Below are 21,813 nucleotides of genomic sequence, written 5' to 3' on the forward strand. Positions count from 1 at the left end.
TGAGTTCGAGGCTAGCCTGGTCTACAAAGTGAGTTCCAGGACAGTCAGAGCTACACAGAGAACACAGAGAAACCCCGTCTTGGAAAAAAAAATTTGAAATCTGATACAAAAATCAATATCACTTTCCATTTATTCATATCCTAATCAATACAATAAAGTTTGGGTAGTAAGTTACTAAAAATTGCACAGACACACATACACACAAAACCTGAGTTACATGTAATTGTCAATTTTTATTTTACAGCCTTAAAAAATATAAACCATTAGGTATTTTGAAAAACATATACAATAATTGCTTGGGATTCACAATATTAAAAAGAGAACTAAAATGGAATAAAGTGCCTAGGACAATGTGACCTTGGTCAGGGGCAAGGACTGGGAATATGGAGATGTAGTGAATCAACACTTCCATTTTTACCATGGTCAATTATCACTGAAACCTATCTCATTTGGTACAAGAAGACATGCAATAGGTAGATGGTAGCATTCTCAATTTAGAGCTAACATACTGACTTTCTTTTTCATCAAGGAGAAAAACTGAAAGCAAGAAAAACAATGAAGACCATGGGATGTGGAGTTCATGGCTAGCAGCCACCTCCCCTCTTTGACTCTAATACACACACACACACACACACACACACACACACACACACACGAGAATGGTGTGAACTGTACATACAATAGCCACTAGCCCCAAGTGGCTGTCTCGGGTGAAATTAAATAAAAGCTAAGCCCCGTTAGCCATATTTCAGTGTTTACTAGACACATGTGACTAGTAGTTGCCGTATTGGGCACCACAGATATAGAACAGTTTCATATCACAGAAAGTTCTTTTGCACAGCTCTGGGTGTGGGAAGTGTTTCTTCTCCCTCGGCTTGGCCAGTACGTAGGCTGTGAGTAGAAGCAGCTCGAGAGGCAATCTCCCGGGATATTCCTGGATCGAGGGTGGAAGGAAGAGAGGTAGCCTTTCTGAGCAGAGTGTCTTTCCTTGTGCATGGAAGGGATGGCCTTTATAGGGATCAAATACACAAACTTAGCTGCCACCAAAATTGAACTAACTGGAACGTGATGGAGGGGACCAAAAAGGAGCAAAAGAAAACAACCTATGTTGATCTGTTACCAAAGTTCCGTGAGGAGATTATGAAGACCCCCTCAACCTCCAGATCCCCCAACACACACAAATGTAAGGCTTCCAGGCTACATGCCTAGAAAATCCTGGTACAGGGGAGTCAGCTGACCAGAGAGGAAGCCAGTCCTGACAAATATTTCTTGAGAACTAGGGAGACATCGTCACTCTGCTCAGCCACATCGGTGGGGCTGTGTGGGAACCAGGAGTTCCATCTTGAACACTGCTTTCTGCACAACTGTGCTTTGTACTAGAGCATAGACTTCTGGATCTTGTCCACCCAGGATTCTTTGTCCTAATCTAGAGAGCTTGGGTTTTGATTGAAGGCAACAGCATCCATATTGTTAAAAGACAGTGGCCCGTGACGTAGTCCTGGTCCCCGGGAAACTCTTTAGAAGGAAGATGGACTCAGACAGGCACATTCTGTTTTCTTCCCTGCTTCCTCCTTCTATTGGGGAGCCACGGAGATCACATAAGAATCTGAAAAACAAACAGCGCCTCATATAAAGAGTGAGTTCCATGAGACATAACAAGACCCCTAATTTGTTCAAGCCCCTGTTTACTGGGACATTTAACCTGGGTCCTTATTTATTTATGTAAACAAACTAGCAAACGGATATTGGAAGAATCTGTGTAACTGATTCAAGTGAAAAAACAAAATGAACAAGACCCCACTACATCAAGAGCTCAATTCTTCACTTGCGCTTGTATGTAATACAAATACCCGACTAATTCTAGTGATTTTAGAGTTTTAATTACGGATCGAGCTTAAATAAGAACAAGTAGCTCAGACTAGCTCCCAGAGCTATTTTGATATACAGAGCTCTGCTGATACTTTTTCTACATCAGTATAACTAGGATTCTAAAAGTCTCTAGATCATATGGTTTAGAGGGGGAAACCCCGTTCCCTACTCTCTTTAAATGGCTTAACCATTCAAAATGTTCAAAATTCTCACCGTTTATAACTGAATTCTACTGTACTTACTCTGAAACGAGGCAAAATTGGGAACATTATAATGTCACATTAAAAATAGGGTGTTGCATGTTTTTTGCATACCTTATTCCAAGTTTCCACCTCTGCAATGAACCAAAAACAAGCCCTTTCTCCCCAGAAGCCAGTGCGGGGCTCACTCTGGGTGACTCCCCCATGCTGTGGGGCTGCACCAGACTGCATCAGGCCCGCAGCTACACCTGTACCCTGCAATTGAAGTGTGGGCATAGGAACCTATTTTATCAGACATTTTAGATTTTGCAAATGGGAATGTGATACACTCTCATTCAACAGAATGATCTTCTCTAGTCAGGACTGTAGATTCATTATATTACAAGTTTAGAAATTAGTGAATAATCAAGATTGTGCTAATAAGAGGAGAAGTCATTTTAAACAACTAAAATATATACCTAACTATTAAATAGCAACATTTAAAATAAACACTAGCCGGGAGTGGTGGCGCAAGCCTTTAATCCCAGCACTGGGGAGGCAGAGGCAGGCGGATTTCTGAGTTCAAGGCCAGCCTGGTCTACAAAGTGAGTTCCAGGACAGCCAGGGCTATACAGAGAAACCCTGTCTCGAAAAACCAAAATAATAATAATAATAATAATAATAATAATAATAATAATAATAAATAAACACTAATAACGCATTTTATCATTATGGCCCATTTCCTTATAATGTAGGAAATTTGCATTCTAACATTTGTGAGGGTTTTTTTGTCAAAAATGAATCAATAATATTTTATAATAAAATTACATTCACAAAATGAGCAGTTATTTTAAATGTCCCTGACTTACTGAATGTTTTAGTGACTAATTCACATTTATATCACCTTTCAAAATATGGCCAGGCATGGTGGGTGATCCAGGCAGATGCTGAGTTCCAAGTCAGCCTGGACTCCAGAATGAGGCCCTATCTTAGTCATACACATATTAGAACTGACATATACTATCAGAGCCAAGGTGTGGTCACTGAATTGAGTGATCAATACATAGAAGTGATATTGTGGATGTCAGCGCATTAGCTCTAGTACAAATGTACGTTTTTAAGCCAAACATGGTGGCACATTATGGTAATACCAGAATGCAGAATGATCACCAAAAGCCCCAGGTTAATCTGGTCTCCAAAGCAAATTCCAGGCTGACCCAGGCTACATAGCAAGTCTCTACCTCAGGAAAAGAAGAGATGGAAGAGAAGTAGCTCTGGGGAATCAATCTTATGCTGGGTCTTGGAAAATGGTAGTGGGAATAAAAGAATTAGAAAAGGCATTTCTTCTACAGATGTCAAATTTTCAAAGGCAGAATTACTAACAAAAGAGCAGGCAGAAAGTGCCAGCAACCCATTTTACAGATATGAGGAATCCTAACTCCCGTCGTTTAGAAATAAGTTCCAGGTAGATCCCAGCTGGGAAGAATACACAACCTTGGGTGGGGCTTGGGCGGGGCTTGGGCGGAGCTTGGGCGAGGATATGCAAATGAGAACTTAGTAATTAACAAATTAGTGTAGTGGTAATAAAATGGCCCTGAGCCCAAAATGGAAAGGCAGCCAGTTCTTTCTTAGCAACCTGTCTATTAATCTGCACAGAGTTCAGCCTAGTACTGAGATGCCCAAGTTTTCTGTTCTCTGCAGTCAGTGAAGAGTTGGGGTGGATCACACTTCTGGATGGCAGAAATGCCAGGAAGATGAAAAAAATTACAAAGTCAAGAAGCCAAGCTGGTGGTTAAATAGTTTATATTCTGATTATTTATCAGGTATGAAATCATTACTTTCTGTCCTTATAAACAACCATAATTGCTCGTTAATCACTCCCACGCTTATTGTCCACATTCATATTAACTTTGCTGGCCTGTAACAAAACATCACCGCAGAGATATCAGCTAATTAGAGGATTATTGTGCAAATCATAATGTATATTCATGTCTTCTAAGTTTGGAATTCAGACTGGAAATCAAAAGCAAGCCTTACTATAGCTCTGATAAAGATGTGATAAGGAGATGAGAATTTACTCAAGACATAATAGCTAAAATGAACCATTTTCTTTGTTTAAGACTGGCTTTATTGTGTCCAAATGAAATAGAATATGTACGAAATCAACTTACTGTCTCAGGCAAAAATCATTTCTGATAGTGACTCACCGAGATGGACCTGTTTTCCCTTTTGTTTAAAATACCAACAGTTCTCTGTGTTATCAGCCTAGGCAAAATTTAATGTTAAGGATCTTAACACTCCAGTCTCTGTCTCTGTCTCTATCTCTGACTCTGTCTCTCTTCTCAATCTCTCTCTCTCTCTCTCTCTCTCTCTCTCTCTCTCTCTGTGTGTGTGTGTGTGTGTGTGTGTGTGTGTGTGTGTGTGTGTGTGTAAAATGAGTGTTTCCTTGTAGCAGTTTGTCCTGTCCTGAGAAAATTAACTCCAAACCCTCCCTACTGAAAACAAATGATATTCTCACCTCTACTGTTTTCAAAAAAGATGGGAGGGGTGGCTATTAAATTTGCAAATGCCCCTGGCTTCTCTTTCTAATTCCCACAAACCCTGGTCTCCTCGTTCATTTTTGCAAAGGTTCTGAAATCACCTTGACTTCTTGATTCTGGGGGAAGCTCTCCAGTTCAGAGCAGGAGAAAAACCCTTAATTTCCTGGTACCTATTTCTTGCATCCGGACCCATCTCTTCCGAAACCCTGGATCTTGAGACAGTCACTCATAGGGAGGAGCTCCAACAAACCTTTTGCAAGATCTCCTCCACTCCCCGGCTTTGCAGGGCTCCTAGGCTGTGATAGGAGTTTCGGTCCTGGGTGTCACCGGTCAAGGGTACCAGTCTGGGTCCCGATGACATAGATCTAGGAAAAGCAATCGGATCTGATGGACGAAAGGATCTCTCAAACTACCATTGCCCCACCTCATACAGGTGACTTTTACTCCTGACAGCCCTTTCCAAAAGGTCTACTATACTAACCACAAACAGGCCTCTCCCCTCACACCAGCTTCCTCTGCTTCTCCTACACTATACAAAGTAGCCCCTTGTCTGCCCTCCAAGCCAACATCCAAAGGTCATTTTCCAGCGACTCATTCTTCTACTCGCCCTCTGTTGTCCCAGAGTCTAAACTCACCTTTGACAAACCTCAGGCTAGACTAGGAATAGCAATAAAGAATAGGAGGAAATCTCCCACCCCCAGGAGGCCACTGAATCGTTTCTCTTGGGCACCACCATTGAAACGCCTCTCAAAGCTCGCACTCTTCAGTATTTAGATAATTTTGTTGGAAGTGGCTGAACTAAGTTGACTGAATAATAGAGTTTTCCACCCTTAGATACAGTGAAGTTGGTCTGGGAAGAAGAGTTCTCAGGTGTGCATACTGTTCTCATCCCCCAAAGCTATCCTCTCTTCCCGAGTCTCCTCTCTCGAAATCAGGGTTACTCTAGAAGAACTCGGGTCCAGGACTAGACTCCTGTCCCTGGGGTCCTCTGCTCTATAGCGGGCCCAGAGTCCCGGAAGGAAGAGAGTGTGTCCCCTTGCCGCTGCTCTAGAGGGGTGTACCTGAATCCCGGCGGAGCTGAAACCCTGCCAGCTGGGTCACACAGCTTGCTCGTTATTGAAACCCCACGGCTCCCGGTGCAGGGACAGGCGCCCGGGTTGCAGGGTCCCGGCCGTATTGGCCACCGAGTTCTTCAGCTGCTTGATGACCACGAAGAGCAGGAGGAACAGGAGGAAGAGCAGAAAGAAGAAGAGCGCTAGGTAGAGCAGCAGATTCAGCTTCCACTCCATGCTGGGCGCCGCCCGGGCGGTGCGCGCTGCGTTTCGCCTGGAAAGGCTCCGCACGCTCGCCCCCGGGTTTCCAGCTCCGCTGTGGTCCGCCCGGCCTCCGCGGCTCCCCAGGAGCGCCCGACCCGGGACCAGCGAGCGCCGCAGATCTTCTGTGTGGGGATGCGAGCTAGCTCTGGAGAGCTAACTTCAGCGGGTGGAGACGAGGAGCAATGGTTCAGTGTTCCCCGGTGTGGACAGTTGATTGCCTGCAGGTGTCTTTAAGACTCTCACTGGGGACAGCCAATGGAACCTCTGTCCCCTCCCTTCGTAGTTAAGGTTCTTCGTAATTTGCGCCACTTGCACTTTTCCAAAAGAGACACAGAAAAAATAAAAGGTGCCTGAAGGTGCGGTCTGAAGGGTTGGGAGATGCTCCTAGCTGTGAAGTGAACTACCGACGCATCCACGGTTCCACTTCAAGCTGCTTTGCCTGTTAGAACTGCAGAAGGCATGCACTAACAGGCTGCTTCCCCACACCCTCCTCTGTGCTATAGGTCCTTACAGAGCACTAACAGCCAAAGACATTTCGACATTTCGAATGTGATATTTTACAAAAGCTTTCTGTTGTTGACTTGAAATTCAATGTGTGTGTGTGTGTGTGAGAGAGAGAGAGAGAGAGAGAGAGAGAGAGAGAGAGAGAGAGAGAGAAAGAGAAGAGAAGAGAAGAGAAGAGAAGAGAAGAGAAGAGAAGAGAAGAGAAGAGAAGAGAAGAGAAGAGAAGAGAAGAGGAGAAGAGAGAAGAGAGACATAAAGTCTTCCAGGTGCTTTGTGAGACCCCCAATAGCCCCGTATTTGAAATTACCCACACCTCCGTGGTGAAGCTCTGTGAGAAAGGAAGTTCTTTGTTATTGAGTGTGCCAGTCAGTTTTCATTTACATGACAAAAGGCATGGGAGAAATCAGCTTTAAGGAGGGCCGGGTGATTGGGGATCATCACTGCAGGAGTTTGGGTCCTGGTTAGCTGGCTCCACTGTTCTTAGACCTCTTGCACTATCCAAGAAGCTCAGGACAGGCGGCTGGGCTCAGGCAGCCAAAGAGAAGACAGTGGAAGTGGGAGAGACAACAGGCATTCTTCAAAGCCACACCTTCAGTGGTTTAGTATCTCCAACCACGCCCCACTTTCTGAGGGCCCACTCTGGCCAGAATTTATTTATGGATTCGTTCATCCATCGATGAAGTTTGCATCCTCACGATTCAGCCATCTCTCAATTGCCACTTCCAGCTGGGGACCACTCCCTAGGCACCTGAAACTTTTGAAGGACACCTCATACCCACATTAACACTGTGTAACTAGTTACCCAAATTCAGTGGCTAAAACCAGCAAGGACATTGCTGATTTCTCCAGGGATCTGTGAGTCAAGAATATTTTGAAGTTACTTTCAGTCAGGTGTGCTGACACACACCACACAGTCCCAGCACTTGGGTACTGAGGCAGGAGGCTCATGATTTTGAGGTTAGCTGGGACTACAAAGCAAATTTTAGGCCAAGTTGACCCTGAGCATCCACCCCTGCTGTGTGGGGTGGTGTGTGTGTGTGTGTGTGTGTGTGTGTGTGTGTGTGTGTGTGTGTGTGTTTTAAAATCTGGGTGAATAGCTGCTGTTGTTTGAGGACTGCTCTGCAGCCCAGGTTCTTCAGCTGTGAGGACAGATGACTCACAGTGGGAGTAATGTTGGTTAATGGTGGCAGGCCTCAGTCCCTTTGAAATGGCCTTCTCCATAGGCCTCCATAGGCACCAGCATCTGGCAGAACAGATCAGGCAGCGGCCAGAGTTAGGCAGAGGCTGTAGCGCCTGTGCCCACTAGCTGCAGAAGTCACAAGTCATCGCTTCTGCAACGCCCTAATGGCTAACAGTTCACATCCCTAGGGTCTGGGGGCTTGAACTCCAGAGAAAAGCTTCCTGGAGGCCTTCAAGTCTGGCTGTCACTAAAGTTTACCTAAGCTACTTCCCAGACCTCCAATTTTATCTCATTATGTGTAAAGATTCGAGAGCTGCCAAGACTGAGATTGTGGGATGAGGCCTGACAAACACATCCCAGATTAAGTAATGGCCTGAGCACAGTAAGTGACATCATTTCAGTGATATCACAAGTCACACAGACAGGATGGTGGGAGTAAACGGAAGGACTCAGGACTCAGTTCTAGTCTCAGCTCTACCTGCGATGGCTACAGCTTCCCAGTCTGTGTTCCCTTTGCCTACTTTTCCCTTGGATTTGCTATGAGAGTCACATGATTGGGATGTTAACAATTTGTTTTTCTATATGTATGTCATGCACCAATATTCTGTTTTTAGAATCTTGGCTATTACAGGCTACTGTTAAATTTTTACAAGTCTTTGCTGGGCACAAAGTCAGTCTATAGATGGATAGGTAATAGATAGATAGATAGATAGATAGATAGATAGATAGATAGATAGATAGATAGTTGTAGTCCACCACTATCTCACTCTTCTCACTATCTCTCTGCCTCTGTCTCTATTTCTCTTTCTCTTCCTTTGTCTCTTTCTATATACACACACTATATATGTACTATATAAAAATATATACACTATATAGAATATAGAGATACAGAGGCATAGAGATATAGATCTACTTTGTAGACAGGGCTATCTATGTTGGAGTTGGTTCCTAGGAATTATTCTTAAGTGTTTCAAGAAAATTGCTAAAATACAGCTATTATTAGAAATTATATTGTATAAATTAATAATGTTAACAACAAATGACTACTCAAGCCTCATCCTCCCATTGATTTTTTCTATGCATCTCCGTTATTAATGGATTTGTGGCATGTCTGTTGCTGCTGTCAGATGGGTCTGCTACATACTCTTGCTTGATTCTCCCTAACCATGCTTGCTCAGTGAAGGTATTGTCTTTGTTAGGGTTTCTATTGCTGTGATGAAACACTGTGACCAAAAGCAACTTGGGAAAGAAGGGGTTTATTTGGCTTACACTTCCATGTCACTGTTCATCATTGATGGAAGTCAGGACAGAAACTCAAACAAGGCAGAGAGTTTGCCCCCAGAAAATGGGCCAATCAGGACCAGTGCCTATTGCTAGTGTTATCTAACGACCCACTCTCACAGGGCTATTGAGTAGAACCTAAATTCTTTTCCACATTTAAGAGTTCAGACTTTCCAAAATCCCAGATCTGGAAGCACCACATGTTCCTCTGGGTAGATTTCTCTGTTTTATGTAATCTTGGCAAGAGAACAAATCCCCAAGCTAAGTTTCCGTTTCCTCATGCTATTATGGAAACCTGGGTATCAGATATAGTTTCTGCCCTACTCTGACACAGTGCAGAGAGACGGGCATGAAGAGTCATTCCAGAAACATGACTAAACATCTTCTATGCCAGACTCACACTTGGGAAAGGACAGACTGGGGGTAATGGTTAGAGATGTCCATATGTCTACATGCTGGTGTTCTGAGATCAAGAACTATCTCAGGGTCAGGACCTGGTCCCTGCTACCCACCTCCACAGCAGCCGGACTCCTGGCCCTTCCCAAATGGGGACCTCTGCCTTGTTTCCACTCTGTAAGCTGCCACTGGTACTCGAGGGGTTCTCCTCCTGCAGCTAGGAGAGGTGGCTAAAGACAGCTTGCAGATATGCATGCTGACTGACTAGGAAAGCATTGCTCACACATTGCACATGAGATAAGCACTATAGTCAACAAGGTGTTTGAGTAAAACAAAAACAAAAACAAACAAAAACAAAAACAAAAACAACCCTCATGCACTAGCTAGATATCCACTGGTTTCAAGGATGAAAACTGAAGCCCAGAATGACCTGATGACCTGATTTCTTACCTGCTCTGTGTCCTTGGATACAGTTAATCTCTTTAGATTGGAGTTGGCCTTCTAGCATCTTCTATAGGGCTGCATTGGTAGATAGGTGTTGCTTAAATTTGGTTTTATCATGGAATATCTTGTTTTCTTCATCTGCTATAACTGAATGCTTTGATGGGTATAGTAGTCTGGGTTGGCATCTGTGGTCTCTTAGGATCTGTAGAGTATCTATCCAAGCCCTTCTGGCTTTCAGCATTTCCAATGAGAAGTCAGGTGTAATTCTAATAAATCTGTCTTTATATGTTACTTGGTCTTTTTCCCCTTGAAGCTTTTAACAGCCATTCTTTGTTCTGTATGTTTAGTGTTTTGATTATTATGTGCAAAGGTGACTTTCTTTTTTTTAGTCCAATCTATTTGGTGTTCTGTATACTTCTTGAACCTTTGTAGGCATCTCCTTAAGGTTAATTGAAGTTTTCCTCTACGATTTTGTTGAAAATATTTTCTGTGCCTTTGACCTGTGTTTTTCTCCTTCCTCTAATCCTATCATTCTTAGATTTGGTCTTTTCTTTTTCCTTTTTTAAATTTTATTTATTTTTATTTTATGTGCATTGGTGTTTTTGCCTGCAAGTGTGAGGGTTTCAGATCTTGGAGTTAAGACAGTTGTGAGCTGCCATGTAGAAGAACAGCCAGTGCCCTCCTCGGATGAGCCACCACTTTGTTCATGTGCCCATTGAGCAATGACAGGGATGGCTGGGGAGAGAGGCTGACTGTCCACAGAACGGGTCATCTTATCCACTTGATTATTGAACTCCTCCTCGGCTGAAGTCACCTTTTGGTGAGCATTTACATGGGACACAAATATCTTCACATCCTTTGCCCATTTGGAGAGATCTATCCACATACTTCTTCCCCAGATGTCTTTCTCACCAATTTTCCAATTGTGATCTTTCCAAGTCCCTGACCATCTAGCCAATCCATTGGCTCCAGCCCCGACTTGGTTTTTTCATAGTGTCACAGATTTCCTGGATGTTTTGTGCCTGGACTTTTTTTATATTTTACATTTCTTTAATGAGTTAACCATTTCTTTCCTTGTCTTCAACATCTGAGAGCTTTTATTTCCATGTCTTCTAGTCAGTTGGTGAGGCTGATCTCTGAGGGTTTTTCGGTTTTTGTTTGTTCATTTATTTGTTTTTTAACTTCTTAGTTTTTTATTTCAAGTTTTACTTCAGTTTGACTTTTCTTTAATGATTCTGTTTCTACTTTTGCGTCTTAAAATGTTTTTGTTATCTCATTCTGTTTGTGTTTTCATGGTTTTCATTAAAACATTTCTTCATTTATTCTTTAAAGTCCTTGAACATATTTATAGTTGCTATTTTGACATGCTTGTCTTGTGCTTCATCTTAACTGCTTGTCTCTGGGCCTATTGAAATGGGGTAGCTGGGTTCTTAAGGAGTATATTGTCTTGGCTATTCACGTTTGTGTTTTTGCGCTGGGATCTAGGAATCTGGAATGTTTGCAGTGTTTCTTGGGATAAATATCTGGCCTTGTTTTACTCTTTGGCCATTGCCTATTCGGAAACCCATGCAAGTGTGGTGGCTCTGGGGTCCCTGGAACAGAGTGCTTGCTTGTGCCGCTCAGCAAGTGACACAGAGGAATGGGGCTGGGCTAGGAGGAGTAGCTGAGAGGGCAGAGAGAGAGAGCTGTGGGGACTGGGCTTCTCATGAAGAGCCTGAGTCCCAGCATATGGAGGTCAGGTAAGAGACCTAAGAGTGATTCTGGAGAGGCCAGAATGGAGGGCAGGAAGGATAGTGAAAATTGTTTATTTCCATTCCAGCCCAGTGTGGCCACTGGGGGTCCCTGGGAAGAAGTGTTTCTGCAGATCAGAAGCTGACTCAAAGGCATGAAGATGAGCTAGGAGGGTAGACAGAAAGAGCTAAGGGGACCCTGGGTCTGCACCAAGAGCTGGGGTCCCCAAGGTGAGGTAGGGTAGGAGGAGGAGCTCCTGGAGGCAGAATGAACAAATGCAATAGAACAAACAGAAGCCTGAAAGGCCAGGATGAAAGGGCTTGACCCTCTTCTGGAAATCTTCCGGGTTGAGGTGGATGTAGTGGAGCACACTTGTGACCCCAGAATTTGAGAGGAGACAGGAGGCTCAGTAATCCAAAGGCAGCCGAGATTGCGTGAGTCCCTGCCTCAGGGGAAAAAACAAAACTCAAAGGACAAAATGTCAAGTGAACTAGTATCAGCCTGAAGAATGGTCTGGAAAGAGGCTGAAGGTTAAAGGCTTTATGTTGCCAGGCTCAGATTCCTAAAGGTAACTACTTAGATTACACACTATCTCAGTAACTTAAAAAAATATAAATATTAATAAATACTTAATCCACTCTCAATAGAATTTGCAGTTAAACTAGCTTTGTTACCATAAGAAACATATTTAATGTATTCCATGTTCCTAGGCTGTGATAACATTTTATATCATCTGATTTGGGTTCCAAGATTTAGATGGCTCAAAGGAACAAATCTTTCTCTTCCTAGGTATGCATATTAGTGGAAATTCACGGAAAGAATGCCTAAGTTTTCCTAAAAGTAGAGGAGCCCACTACAGATTAAAGCTATGAACATTCCTCAGCTAAAAAGAGCCCTTGTATTGCACAGGTAGGAATGGGGGAATCCATCCCATCGCCCACAGAGTGGATGGTGCACATACTTCCACTCTTCCCCTCACCCCCTCCATCAGGATTTGTGCGTTTTCAAGCCTTTTGTCTCCTCCCCATAGGAATGCTGCTCCAGATTCCAACGTCAGACCTATAACATCTGTGGTGCTTTATTGAAAGCTATTCGGCTTCCTGGTTCCTCCCTACCTCTCCTTTTGCATAGAGAGTATCCCATGTCATAACCAGCACCACGGACATTTACAGAAAGAGCTAAGAGCCCACAGAGCTTATTTGTCTTATTGTTGTGGTTGTACTTCAGAACTAGAAGGGAACCAGAATAGAATGTGGACATATTTTAGTCCCTAAGCTTACCTGTTGGGGCTGCTACAGGATGGAGGCAGCTTTGTAGTGGGGAGTGGGGCGGGGGTGGGGTGGGGTGGGGGGAGAAGGCAGGGGGCAGGGGCGAAGGAGCAGGAAGCTTCCAGAACCTGTATAAAGCTGGCTCAGTTTGGTCTGAAATGAACAAGAGAAACAAAAGAAGCATTCTGTTCCACGCTCTGATCTTGAGAGGTGGTGTGATCGTGATGGACAGGACTGGATTCTTCTGCACATTTTCCTAGGTGCTGTGGGCCATGAGAACTGAGTTAGTTGTAGATAGCTCTGATTAGTTAAAGTAGCTTTTAAAGCTCTTCATTACGTTCTGGGATGGAATCCACACTCTGTGGATGTCTCCAGGCCCCAGGACATGCTGTCCAAGTCAGTAAAGGCTGAAAGCAGCCCCGGTCATCATGGCCAATAATATCTCATACGTCCTCTAGCCATACTGCCCACAACACTGTGATGCACACATTTTCCTTGCCTCTGGTTCATTCACCAATATAGCTCCATGTCCATTTTTAAGTGATTCAAACTGGAATCTTGAAACACAGTCTCTTGAAACTGTCCTTATTCATGCTTATTAAACGTCAGATGAGGATTGGAAAAGCTGTGAGGCTATCCTCATCTGTGGGAGGGCAGAAAGGTGAGTCATTCTACTTGAAGATGTTGTATAAAGTTAACTAGCCAACAGCTGTCACATCAACCCAACAACAATATCCACAGTTCATACCTTCTCTTCTCCACTCCATCCCATGGGAATAGCTGAGATGGTTATGCAATGCTTTTACAATGAGATACTCTTCAGGAGACAAGACATCTGTGATGAGTTACTTATGATGGTCTCATATAACCATCTAGGGATGTCAATGAGGAGGAAGAGAGAAGGGAAGACAGGAAAGAAGCAGGGATACCTGGGAAGAGATTCTGTAAGGGTCTTAGGATTACTACTGCTATGATAAAAACAAACAAACCAACCAAAATCAAGTTACTGAGGAAGGAGTTTATTTGACTTATATTTCACGTCATAATCCATCATTGAAAGAAGTCAGGACAGGAACTCATGTAGGGTAGAAACCTAGAGGCCAGGAGCTGATGTAGAGACAATGGAGGGGTGCTTCTTATTGGCTTGCTCATCATGACTTACTCAACCTGCTTTCTTATAGAACCCAAAGCCACCAGCCTAGGGATGGCACCACTCACAGTAGACAGGGCCTTCCCATATCAACCACTAATTAACAAAATGTCCTACAGGCTTGCCTGCCTATAGCCCCACCTTATGAAGACATCTTTCCAACTGAGGTTTCCTCTTCCCAGATGACTCAGGTTGACAGAAAATTAGGCAGCCCAGGTGTGATGGTTTGTATATTCTTGGGACAGGGAGTGGCACCATTTGGAGGTGTGGCCTTGTTGGAATAGGTGTGACCTGATTGGAGTAGGTGTGTCACTGTGGGTGTGGGCATAAGATCCTCACCCTAGTTGCCTGGAAGTCAGTCTTCCACTAGCAGCCTTTGGATAAAGACAGAGAATTCTTAGCTCCTCCTGAACCATGCCTGCCTGGATGCTGCCATGCTCCCACCCACTTTGATGGTAATGGACTGAACCTCTGAATCTGTAAGCCAGCCCCATTTAATTGTTGTTTTTTTATAAGACTTGCCTTGGTCATGGTGTCTGTTCACAGCAGTAAAACCCTAACTAAGACACCAGGGCTGTAGGATGATCCCAGAATTTATCACATAGAAAACTTCTGCAAAAAACAGTTGAGATTCTCTTCTTGGCATGGAATGCCTTAAACACAACAGATGATGTATCAAATCCATCCATTACTGAAGACACACATTAAGTGGCAGAGTGCAATCGTGACCAAGCAGGATTTGTTTACATTAGAGTCTTCTGGTAAGTTAGCCAGGAATATTGGAGTCAATATGACTGTGGTTAACCTGAGACTTGGATTGATACTGTCATGGAGCAAAAGAAAGAATCTTAGCATTATTGAGCAGCAAATCTTTGCTCAACCCAGTTTTATTTAACAGTGGTGAGGCTGCTGACACCAACAAGGTCTACAGACTCTATAGGAACTGATGATGCTGGGAGCTGCGTGAGCTTAAGCACAGGTAAAGTATGGCTAAGGCTAAAATGGGCTACCCAAAGACGAAAAGAAAGTGAAGGGAAAGGGCCCTTCGTTTATAACCCAAGGCCTCCTTGGTGAGTCAGTAGCTTGTCAGATCTGGCTACTCCTTCAGCCGCAGCCTGAGCGCTCACATCTGGTGCTCCAAGCTGTTGTTCACACATCCACAGTGAACACTGAGACAGCCAGACTTGGATCCCAGCCCTGGCCCCCAACACTCTATCCTTTTCTATGCGACACAGTGCTGTGAGCTGCCCTGGTATTTCAAGTGCTGTTAACTTGGGCACTCTACCCTGCCAGCTGGGTCTCCTGGACACTTTCAGTTACCACTGAGACCCAGTGTTCTTAATCAGAATTCCGACTTGATTCAGGAGTCTCCCTCTTCCCTTATGGCATGGATAAAACTGAGAAGTGGGTCCTGAATGGTCTAAAAATGCACTCGGAGAATAGAATGATTTCTTATTTTTGGTCCACAAGAGAGCCTGTGGCCTACATTGACTTAATCTAATGGAAATATATGAGTAAGCCTTCCCGAAAGCTGAACAGTGCTTCATCATCTGTAGGCATACAGGCTGTTGAGTGGGGAGAGATGCAAAACAGTGAAGTCTAGATACCACAGAATCACGGCCCGGGCTGGAGGCACAAAGGACTGATCAGTACTACAGAGCTCGCTGTCATTGGGTTGGGAGGGCCACCAAAGTGCTGGAGGAGTTGACTCCTTCTGCAAGAGGTAGGGGCCAGTTATCTGCCACTTCCCAAGATACCTCAAGAAGCCAGGGGCAGGGAGGTTTCCTCCACAGCAGGTGGTCCAGATGATCTCCACAGGAGGGAAGAGAGAAAAGACTTAGGAAGCCCAAGAGAGTTTCTGCCCTGAAGGTTAATGTGATCCTACAATACACACTTAAGGATTTTCTCTCTGTCTCTCTTTTTCCCTCTCTATTCCTCTCCCCTTCCGTTCCACCCTCTCTCCTTTCTTCTCTCCCTTCCTGTTCTTTTTTTCTTTCTCTCCTCTTTCTCCATATATAAGCAAATGAGAATGGCATCCAAGTTTCTGCTGGCAGTCAGCCTGCATCCTCCAGAAACAGCCCCAGGGTAAACTCACTGGATAACGCATGGCAAAGCAAACAGACAGAGCCTGTAGCCCTGGTGGCACTGTTGGCCTTGCAATCCAACCAGTCCCCAAGGCTTGCTTTTGTCCTATTTTGGACAAAACCACATTATATCATCTTAAAATTTGGCATTTCTGAGAGTACTTTGCAGAAACCATCACTTTTCTTATCTGTCAGATGATGCTAAAATAGTTTAAAGACATCCAGTAGTTGAATTGTAACTAAGCAGAATAATGTGTAAAGCAAGCAAAGAAAATATACGCACAGCTCGTCGGGATCTTTTCCTCTGGAGATCTCAACAGGTACAGTTTAATTGTATTTATGCACACTCTGATCTAACGAACGTGCTGCCATTAGAGGAATAAATCGCAACCCCTAAACAAGATGTCCAGTTTCAGAGGTGTAAATGGACTCTAGCCCTTTTCCTACAAGGTCAGAAGCCATGGGTGATAAATTCAACAGCGAAGAGACTGTCCTATTCTTTTCTTTATGACCCAGAGAGCATGTAAAAAGAAAATGTTCAGGGTACTGATAAACCTAAAAGTACTTGACTACCAATACGCCCTTGTAGGTTTCGCCCCATCTGAAATCTGTTGGTCGGATTACACTCAATAATGAAACAGAAACTTTGCCATACCCAAAAGAAGTGCTTGTTCCTTCTCCTCCGGCGCCGCCGCCGTCTGTGCTCTTTATAATCAATCACTCTGTGGGTTGTAGGGCTGAGCTACGGGCTCGGAACTTCACGATACATCAAGAATTTCTCCGCCCACCCAAGCTGTACCACAGCCACCTCTCATAACTCAGTGCCCAACACCGCTGTACCTCACCCGTTTCCCTCTTTTTCTCCTGTATTTGCCGGCTGGAAGGGTTTCTGCAGGAGGAAACCAGCCAGACGTCAGCTTTGTTTGCTGACACCTTGGTTATTTACCAAGTGACACCCCTTCCCCCAGCCCCCTCCCGCCCCTGCGGAATTCCCTTGGATTCTCAGGTGCTGTGGAAAAAGTGGGTAAAAGCTTAATGTTAGAAGCAGACTCCCCCATTTCTGCCTTCACTATTGACTTTAATATGGGTTAAATAATAACGGGATCTCCAGTCTCCCTATTGTTCAACCTCCAAACTCGTTTCCAAAGTCTTGGAATTTCTATTTCTCAGGTAAAAGGAGATTTATGTTTCTATTGTGCAGACTGGTTTTTCAAACCAACAGACCACAGATTGTTTCCTGAGAGCCAGGTCGACTTGATTTGAAAACAGCCGACAACAACGACTTAAAAACTTGTAACGTGTGTTTATATAAACGCTCATCACAAATATTCCGCTTCTATTAAGCTTTGTTTACTTGCAAAGGTCATGAAAGAGCTATAGAAGGTTCTCCCTGCGGCCGCTGGGGGTCATTTGCTGAGTCCTGATGCCTAAGAGAGCAGGTGACCTGGCCCAGTTAAAATCTTTGCCTCGCACATTGTGGTCTCTGTGAGTGTTTGGATCTCAGCTCTACCATATGTAAGGGGCCAGCATTCTGGACAGTCTTTGCTGGCACAAGTCCTGAACTCTGGCCATGGTGGTAGCTTCTTTGTGTCTCTGTCCCCCTAAATTAGGGACATACACACAATTATCTCCACATCCTCTAGTTCCAAGACTCAAAGGGCTTACGTTCTTTCTGCCAAAACCAGGGGTGGTGGAAGAGGGAGATTATCCGGGTGAATTGTCCCCAGCTGCTATAATGATAGGCATGGTTCAAAATCCAAAGTGCCTTTTTTTCCTGGAGAGCAATTTGCTCTTGGAAGGACCTTGACCCACATCAGAGACTTCTGCAATCTCCAGCAGTCCAGACATTATTCCCTTTGCCTTTAGCTAGTTATTCCATGTAAGGAACTGTTTCTAACCAGCCACTTCACTGCAAACCAGGAAGCACGACTGAGCACAGCAGGGCAGTTCCCCAGAGGAAATCATCAAGGCCACAGGGGCAGGCCCTGCCTTTCTTTTAACTCTTTCTTCTGTGGTGAAAAGTCTCTCTCCTGTGTTTTGTCTTATAGAAAACCTGGGCACCAGCCTGAACCAGCTGCTGAGGTATTAGAGTCTCTTTGAAACTGAAAGGACTCTGCCCCCAGAGGCTCCCAGTTGTTGACACAGACCTCTCCAAGTTCCTTGAGCAAGCCCAAAGCACTTCCTACTTGGAAAGGGTGTGAGAAAGGCAGCCATGTTAGTGAGGCTGTGGTGAGCAGTATTGCTTGCTGGTGTTTTGTTGTTTGTTTGAGGTTGTATGATGGTTTGTTTTCTGCCTTTTATTTTTCTCCCTTTTTCATTCTTTGTTTCATATATATATATATATGTGTGTGTGTGTGTGTGTGTGTGTGTGTGTGTATGTATATATATATATACACACACATATATATATACATATACACACATATATGTGTATAATTTTATTTATTTATTTATTTATTTATTTATTTATTTTTAAACAGGGTTTCTTTGTGTAGCCCAGGCTGTCCTTGAACTCACAGAGTAATAATAACGGGGTCTCCAGTCTCCCTACTGTTCAACCTCCAAACTCGTTTCCAAAGTCTTGGAATTTCTATTTCTCAGGTAAAAGGAGATTTATGTTTCTATTGTGCAGACTGGTTTTTCAAACCAACAGACCACAGATTATTTCCTGAGAGCCAGGTCGACTTGATTTGAAAACAGCCGACAACAACGACTTAAAAACTTGTAACGTATGTTTATATAAACGCTCATCACAAATATTCCGCTTCTATTAAGCTTTGTCTCTTTTTTAACCAGGCTGACCTTGAACTCACAGAGATCTGCCTGCCTCTGCTTCCCCAGAGCTGGGATCAGGAGGCGTGCGCCACCATGCCTGACTTTTGTTTCATAGTCTATATAACAAATTTTAATCAGTTTCGTCCATTCCCCTTCCCTACCTCCCTCCCTAACCCACCTGACCTCTTCTTCCCCTCCTACTTTCCTGTCTTTTTTTCTGTGTGTGACCCACTGAGTTGCCAGTACAAGAATGGCTATGAGGTTCTCTACCGGAGCACAGGCAACTTGTCAATGGTGACATCACTGAAGAATGGCATCCCCTTTCCCATGATCTATAACTTCTAGTCCCTCTGAGAGGCATGGGGTTTCATGGGCCCCTCCTTGTAGCTGTAGACCTTGGCCCTAGCTGTCCCTGCTTGCATAGTATCCATTGCCATCAGGTTCGCTGACCACTGACATTCCCTCATAGGAAGAGGGGTTAGCAGAGTTATATTGGCTGTTTACCTGAGAGTCCACAGCTCCTCGGAGGCATTTGTCAGCAACCCTTCCCAAATTATGCATGACTTCAGAGTCTTGGTAGATACAAGAGTACATACACTAGGGGAGGCTGGGGAAGAGGGGCACCTGTGAGGGAAACCGGCATTAGTGCTGATTAAAGACTTTCCAGTGGAGCTGCTTTGGGGGGTCACCTACGCTCTGGCAGGCAACCCTTCCCCCATATTATAGGCGAGTGGGCTCTATAACAAACAGTTGGTTACCTGGGGCAAACTTTGGTGCAATTGTTCTTTGGTTTGTCCTTGGGAACAAATGAAGAAGGGATAGATATAGTTTATGTCTCCCCAGGGAAGAATCCAGGATGGAATGAAGATAGGAATGTTCTTATCCAGGTATTGTACAGATAACCAGAGCGGCAGTGAGTTTGTTCCTGTGGTCTTTAGGCCACATACCAATGTATTGTCTGGGCTTAAGATGTGAGAATCCTGCATTTTTTCACCCCAAGGAAAAGGATTCTATTAGTTAGTCTTCAGCTAATTTTGAGTATAAATTTGTCTCATTTTATATATTTCTTTAGCAACAGTGAGTAATACTTGAACAATATTTGTTACCAAGTAGTTGGTAATCTGTGATCTGCATCTCCTTTTATAACACAATAATCATTTCACAGAAGTATCAGAAAGCTGGTTTACCCATGAACTGCATTTTTAATGAATTTCCCAAATTCACTTTGTTATGGAAAAATAATACCTACACTCAGCTTGAACACAAACAGAATATTAGTAAAAGAATGTTTGTTGTATCTGCCATTCTTTAAAAACACTATGAATAAATATTTGTAAAAATTAGCTCACTCACAGTGACAGTATATCTAAAGCTACTTTTCACACTGCAATTTATTTTTATAATGTGAAATTAATTTGTGAGATAAGTTTTGCAACAATGCCGGCTGTACTCTCCAGTTATGAAATGCATATAAAAGTAATTGTAAAAACAGTTGTATGTTTTAAGTGAATTATTAGTGCAGGTAATCTTTTTACTAGAAGGTTAATAATGGAAATATGAAATTTGTTTAAATTTATTACTGTAGATACAACTTTGAGAACTTTACTTGTCACCCCAGAATATGAAGCATTTTCAAGAAGCATATAACATTAGACTCTACTTCCCATTAGAAGGTGGTGACTTCCTGTCGGAGCACTGGAAGCCTGGGCTTCATTCCTAAGAACTGGGGGCTCCAACTCTCTCTTTGCCCAGTTGCCCTGTCTACAAACCAGGCCAGGCATAAGTCAATCTTTCCTGCTATGAAGTCTCAGGTCTTTACCAATAAAAGAAAGTTTATGAACAAAAGTTTTATTTTGGGTCATGGCTTTGTTGATAGCCTCACTAAGTAAGAACTGGCTGCCTGCCTGTTCTAACACAGTTCGCCTACCTCCAGAATGCTTGACTATCCTGGCCAAAGGAGTTCCCTCTTTTTTCAGATTTGCATAAACAGGGTCATGCAGCTACACACCCCTTCTGTGGGCTGAGCTTGACAGAGTCCGGGTACGCAGGCTCTTGGATCTGAGACTTCCCGGAAGCTTTGCTTCCTGTTTCCTGTGTTATCCGTGTCTTTCCCGAGTTATCCGTGCTGTTTAACGGTCATCGTGATTATTCATTACGATTGTAGTTTCTGCCGTTTCAATCAAAAGTAGGTTGCTAGCGCTTGAAACAGAAAGTCAGTACAATAGAAATTGTTTTGCAGCTATGTTCACTGGATATGATCGTAATGAACTGTGATAAGATTAATTAGTAAAGCTGGGCGGTGGTGGTGCACGCCTTTAATCCCAGTACTTGGGAGGCAGAGGCAGGCGAATTTCTGAGTTCGAGGCCAGCCTGGTCTACAAAGTGAGTTCCAGGACAGCCAGGGCGATACAGAGAAACCCTGTCTCAAAAAAACAAAACAAAACAAAACAAAACAAAACAAAACAAAAGGTTAAAAAAAGATTAACTAGTAAGATATTTTCAGCATAATTATATTGCATTAGGATAAAACACTAAGGGGAAATAGGAATGGCAGTTGAAACAGAAGAAGAAATAGAAGTTTATTGAAGTTTTGAACAAATAATGATAGGCTTCAAACAGTGTGATGTTTATGTCTTCAAGGAGAAGGAATAAAATCACTTTTAAAAAATACAACTGGTTGTAGTGATTTGCACCTAGAATATCAGGACTTGGGAGACTGAGGCAGGAAGGTTGCAAATTTGAGGACATATGGAAGACTCTGTCTCCATGGCCCACTCTATTCATCTCTCTTCTTAGCTCCCTAAAAGGAGATTCTCAGCCATCCTACCAAGGAGCCTTGGTAGAATGAGAGTGGATTTGTCAGTCTGGGCTGCTCCTGTCTTTCTGCTTCAGAATGCTAGCACTTAGTGGATTGAGAGTGGGGACGTGGGGGCCCAGGAAGCTGGAGGATGGGTGGGGCCCTCTCCCTTCTGTTCTAAACCTTTTCAGCTTCAAATGTTTTCACCTTGATGGCCACACCATTTCCAACTCCTCCAGACAGTAGCCCAAGAGCCCCAGCCCCTTCAGAGCTCCACTGTGTGTATCATGAGCATCCTG

At 43.7% G+C, this 21,813-nt stretch overlaps 1 protein-coding gene across 1 annotated transcript; it reads right to left on the minus strand.

Annotated features, from left to right (window-relative positions):
• Positions 1 to 112: 112 nt before the first annotated feature.
• Smim43 (small integral membrane protein 43) lies at positions 113 to 5,898 on the minus strand. Its single transcript, NM_001384269.1, has 3 exons — positions 5,650 to 5,898; positions 4,839 to 4,953; positions 113 to 1,606 (listed from the first exon to the last, which is right to left on the minus strand). Exon 1 carries the CDS (start codon positions 5,875 to 5,877, stop codon positions 5,686 to 5,688), a length of 192 nt encoding a protein of 63 aa, NP_001371198.1. The 5' UTR covers positions 5,878 to 5,898; the 3' UTR covers positions 113 to 1,606; positions 4,839 to 4,953; positions 5,650 to 5,685.
• Between the last annotated feature and the right edge of the window lie 15,915 nt (positions 5,899 to 21,813).

This window comes from Mus musculus, chromosome 3, assembly GCF_000001635.26.
Source record: "Mus musculus strain C57BL/6J chromosome 3, GRCm38.p6 C57BL/6J".
NCBI lineage: Eukaryota > Metazoa > Chordata > Mammalia > Rodentia > Muridae > Mus > Mus musculus.